General features: G+C 40.7%; 1 protein-coding gene across 1 annotated transcript in view; it reads left to right on the forward strand.

The window, feature by feature from the left end:
* The window catches only part of LOC142499986 (uncharacterized), a 110,154-nt gene extending 105,759 nt beyond the window's left edge, over positions 1-4,395 (forward strand). The window contains exons 6-7 of the mRNA XM_075610042.1: positions 2,939-2,956; positions 3,616-4,395. Coding sequence (XP_075466157.1) covers positions 2,939-2,956; positions 3,616-4,322 — 725 coding nt within the window. The 3' untranslated portion in view covers positions 4,323-4,395. The remainder of the gene's footprint in view (positions 1-2,938; positions 2,957-3,615) is intronic.
* Positions 4,396-5,467: the final 1,072 nt, after the last annotated feature.

Consider the following 5,467-nt stretch of genomic DNA (forward strand, 5'->3'; position numbering starts at 1 on the left):
TTTTGTAGTTAGTAATTGAGTGTTCAGAGTACTAATAACAATGATGATTATAAGTTCCATTGATATGCAAATAGGTGATTCTGTCATCTGCACTTTCAGAGATGTGTTTTGGCGGCTGGTCGCTGGTTACTCTTGTTTTAGACATTATGTGGGTGCTAAATGCCAAAAAGCTGTTATTTGTATCATGGGGTAGACGGCATGCAAACCCACGCAGTGTTTTCAGAGATGAAAAAATGTATTAACAAACCATTATTCATTATTATTCATTCCTTAAAAAAAGCTTGAATGGTAATTAGAGTCTGTTTGTATAAGCATGCTTTTAAAGGAGTAAATATACATTTATTTTAGTGTAATTTTAACATAAAATAGCACTTCAATTTTAAGTGTAATGCATAGAATTAATATTTGGTTGACTAGGAGTTTCTATTGACTAATGGGTGATAGACAAGTACACTATGGGGGATGTTCTAGTAAGACAGCAACAGATCCAAAGTGCAAACTCTCTCAGGGTTCATTGAAAAACAGAAAAAATGTACATAGTGCAAAATTGATACAAATGAATTAGCCAAGTGCTCAAAAATGCTATAAATTGCCCACTCACATGCTACTGTAAAAGAAAAATTCAGACATTTTTCAAATACGTGAAGGATTATTGAGTCGTAAGTCTTTTCTTGTCTGATGTTTATGCGTTTAAACTCCCATAGAGTACTGTACTGTACTGTATGTGGAGAAAAGAAATGTAGAAAACTTTTTATAAAATTAAAATGAAAATATACACCACATAAACCACACCTGTTTTTTGGGATTGGAGGGGACAGGGATAGCAAGGCCAATTCTTTCCCAGCCATCACAAGGTGAGTACTATGATATTCAATCTGTCTAATTTATGCCTAAATACTGGATTAAAAGTCAATCATTTATACAAATCGAATTATTCACTCTAGTTTATATGATGCTGTCAACTAATCCATAAATTACACAGTTCATTATGTGTTTACTTTTTCTAAATCTGGCTTGTTATGTAACTGATACTTAGACAATTTAGAGCATATTAATAAATGTGCACTTACATGTATGTGTCTCCATCTATTATGATTAAGTATCTATAAGGTCATGGTTGGGCCATTGTATGTTTCGCCTAGCATTTTTGGGAGATATAATATCTCAAATACCAAAAATACAAGAGTAGTGTATGTATGAGAGATAGATAGATAGATAGATAGATAGATAGATAGATAGATGTAATTTTTGAACTGTAAAATGATATGATAGGAAGTGTACAGTCACATCATATGTGCACAATAGCCATAAAAATGTTAGGCCCGTATTTACATCATGTAGCCCTCTTTCCTCCACCCTAAGTGAGATTGAGGTGGGTAGGTGTATCTGACTACTTATCAGTGTGGTGCTGTTTGGCAACCAGGAGGGCTGAGCTTCCGCCTCGGGGAACCTGGGGTATATACTTACACTTGGTGCAGCGCCTCCACTGATGAGGGATCCCAACGTGGTGGGAGTGTGCCCTCACCAGAACAACCATACAGTAAACACACACAATGTGAATAAACAGTATTTACTGAGCATGAACGATAACTTAAATGAAACTCTCTTTGCATAACATCAATACATCATTACATGAATAACATTGCATCACCCTGAATGCATACCATCCCCTCACCCACATGTCCATCATCACATCACCCTCAGTTCCTTTGATAATAATGTGAGTGTCCACAACCATAAAGAGAGTGTGGGTGTGAGGGATAGCGCTTCCCTGTGTTGGGGCCCGGTGTGCACTTATTCTACTACCTCCCTGATCACTGCGCCTGATCAGGATAATCCTTGGAACTCAGCAAAACCGCACAGTGATCCCCCGCCGCACTGCGCTGCTCTCTGCAGGAATGGATACTCTTTCTGCACTCAGGCTGCACGGCATTCAGGCACTGTCCTGCAGCATGTCTCTTCCTCTTTCTCTGAGTATGTGAAGGAGTGCCTGTCTTAAGGCAGTCCCTATCACATACAGTATTCCTCTAGTGTCTCAGGGGTCTAAATGGGCCCTGGGGGTATACCTCTACCCTAGCCCCTGCATGCAGAAGATCTCTTATTGTAGCTTCTGTCTGATCCCAGACTCTGGCAGCTCACCACGTGCAACTGGCACTAGTGATATCACACACACTGTAAAACCTAGAATGCAGCCCCCCCCCCCCCTTCTTCCTATGAGTGGCCTCTCACTGACGCAGTCAAACTAACTGTTGTGGCTGCATTACAAAGCCACACTGTCTCTTCTAGTCAGAGCACACAGCACTGCAGCTGTGTCACTGACTAGACTTACACTCACCTAAGGGCAGGGTCCCTACCTAAGGGGCCTTCCCTATGACTTACCCACTAACCTAGTGGGGAGTGGGACCTACCTGGGGCCTGGGGGTAACCTGGCCTAGCGTAAGAGCCACTTGCTCGTTACACACTTCCTCCCCCTTCCTGCTCCCAGCTCCAACTGACAAGCGTGGTCTCTGCAACATAGTATCCTTCGCCAACAGGAGAAGCTGCAAACTCTATTTGCTGGCTGGCTGCTTGTGATGTGGGTGAAAGGGCGGTCCCCAGAGGCTGCTGGGAATTGTAGTCCACCCAGGACCTCTTTAGCATTGGGACCGCGTGCGCTATCTTTACTGCGCCTATGCAAAGCTGTAATGGCCACCGCTATGCTTAACTGCGCCTGCGCGACCATGGGGAGTCCTTGCACTATGGAGCGCCATCTCTGCCCCTTCACGCTCACTATATTGGCCGCCACGTCGCGTCTGCGCATGCGCGAGCCTCTGCGCCTGTGCGGACATAACAAAGATGGCGGCGCGTGCCTCTGACGCCACCGGGAGGACTCTTTGGGGACCTGGCTACAATCATATACTGATATAACTAACAATCTATTACTGTTGTATTTTTACAGGAGTCGCAACTGCTGAAGGTGAGATCATAAACTATTTCTATTTATATTCCCATGCACATTCTGTAATGACAACACTTTCACATAAGCACCTAAAATGTTGCACACAGTACTTACTTTCACTGTTGTACAGTCATGTGTTTTAAACGTAACCATCAGAGGTCTTCATAAAATACACTGACCTCATGTGTCCCCAAATTTTTTGAAGGACAATAACATACATGAGTGTGTGTAGGCGTAATATTAAGAAACGTATTAACATTCATTGACTCAATATATTTAGTGTTTACAAAATTTACAAACAAAGGATAACTGCATTCAAAGTAGATCTGTGTACACTAATGTAGTGGCAATAGGACAGTTGACGTTGTACTCGTGTTTAACAATTTGGATAGCACCAGAAATGTGTACTGTATGTAAGCTTCACGTGTGAATTTAAAGTGTATAGTTCCAATTTCCGTTACATATCCACCATTTTGACACAAATATTATGTTTTGATTAGCTGATGTGAATGGCATATGTACATAACAAATGAGATTGATGTTCAAAAATAATACTAATTTATTGTTAAGTAGATGATACAATGCATAACAATATAAATCTCCAGCCAAAATAACAACAGCAGCACATAATTAGTTTGTCATTATGTTCATAACAAATTATATTTTGAATGTTATAGTTGTGGATAACGAAACAGACTCTGATTTGTCAACCCAAAATCTTGACGAATTGGAAAGTGAGGAGGAATTTGTTGAGGAGACACAAGAAAATCAATCTTTGGAAGAGACCGTCGAACATGAAGATGCTGAGGCACTCCGAGAACTGGATGTCCCTAATCCTGATGATTCTACACCACAACTGTTTCTCGAGGGTTACAATCCGGACCAGGATATACCACATCCTGAAATAGAAGATGAAGAGGACCATGAGCCTCTCCAAGCAGGCCAAGGGGACAATAGGTGTTCAGCTGAATATGCATCCTTAAAATCTTCATTGGAATTGTTTTTTCAACATCAACAGTCTGTGGCAGACAACCAGCAGAAAACAAATCAGACCATATGTGATGAACTAATCAACATGAGAGGCATTTTCACACAACTGGATACTCTAAAGGCCATTTCTAATAGTTTAACTATTATAGAACAATGTATGGCAAAGCCACAACCAATGCCACAGCAAAATCCACTCTTACAAGCACTGGCACAGGCACTGGGACTGGCACAGCCAATCCCCTACCCACAGCCAAATCCACTTTTAGAAGCACTGGCACAGGCACTGGGACTGGCAACGCCACAACCAATGCCACAGCAACAGGCATACCCACAGCCAGAAGTACTGGGACTGGCAATGCCAAAGCCAATGCCACAGCAACAGGCATATCCATAGCCAGAAGCACTGTGAATGGGAATGCCACAGCAACAGGCATATCCACAGCCAGAAGCACAGGCACTGGCACAACCACAACGTACCATACAAACTACTGTAGTGACCCCAGCAATGGCCGAATGTGTGACACCTATTTGTGCTACACCAAGCACTTCTACGCCTACTACTGAAAATGTGATCAGATCAAAACCTACCACCCGGTTTCCCCTCCCCCCCCCCCCCCCCCCCAAAAAAAGAATTAAAAATAAGCCATCACAACACATCTTCTCTAAATTTTCATTAAATATTCATTTTTACCATAGGCTATACTTCTCCATGTTGGCCCGTTAAATGATACACTAAGCGTATACAAAATAACTATGATTACCTCTGTTTGAAATAAACACACAGAGTATTCCAAAATTACGTATAAGGGAGTGCATGGTATGATACGTGTTATGAGAACAATGATCAATTAATCTATCCTGATTTCAGCATGTGGTGCTCATGTATAGTGTATCTACAAATATCAGTCCTACATTTAATTATATACTGTATAGTTCATGTATGACGGATATCTTATTCGAACCGTATACACAGTGAAGTGGGAAATGATTATACATATTTTACACATTTAAGAAGAACTTATTCTAATTCAGTAATGCTAAAGACACATACTTAACAATGTGAAATTTTTAACTGAGCATGATTAAATATTTCATGTGCATACATATGTGAACTAAACAGCACTGCGATTCTCATGTCTGTTAAAGGATCATTATGCTGGCAGGAGAAATATCTAATTATTTAGTACACACAGATAAACATAATAATTAATTGGTAACATTTGCCAAATTTCCTTACAATATTATTTCACAAAAATGTGTTTCGTATTTTGCCTAATGAATTAAGTTGGATCTGGCCTGTAAGATTATGCAATACACTGACCACCTGTATGTGGGAGAAGATTACATGGACACTTCTTCCTTTGCCAAATGACCTTGAATCGGGTTGAACACATTTCGAAAAATTGGATACTTTTGTACACAAGATGATTTTAAAGGAAGACTTAGCGTTATTTTCCTCCATTCCATGAGAACCCATGCCGTTAGAAATGTCTTCAAACAAGAAACCTCCGTTGTGTTACGCATATCTAATATAAAGCG

The sequence above is a fragment of the Ascaphus truei genome, chromosome 7, assembly GCF_040206685.1.
Source record: "Ascaphus truei isolate aAscTru1 chromosome 7, aAscTru1.hap1, whole genome shotgun sequence".
Classification (NCBI taxonomy): Eukaryota; Metazoa; Chordata; class Amphibia; order Anura; family Ascaphidae; genus Ascaphus; species Ascaphus truei.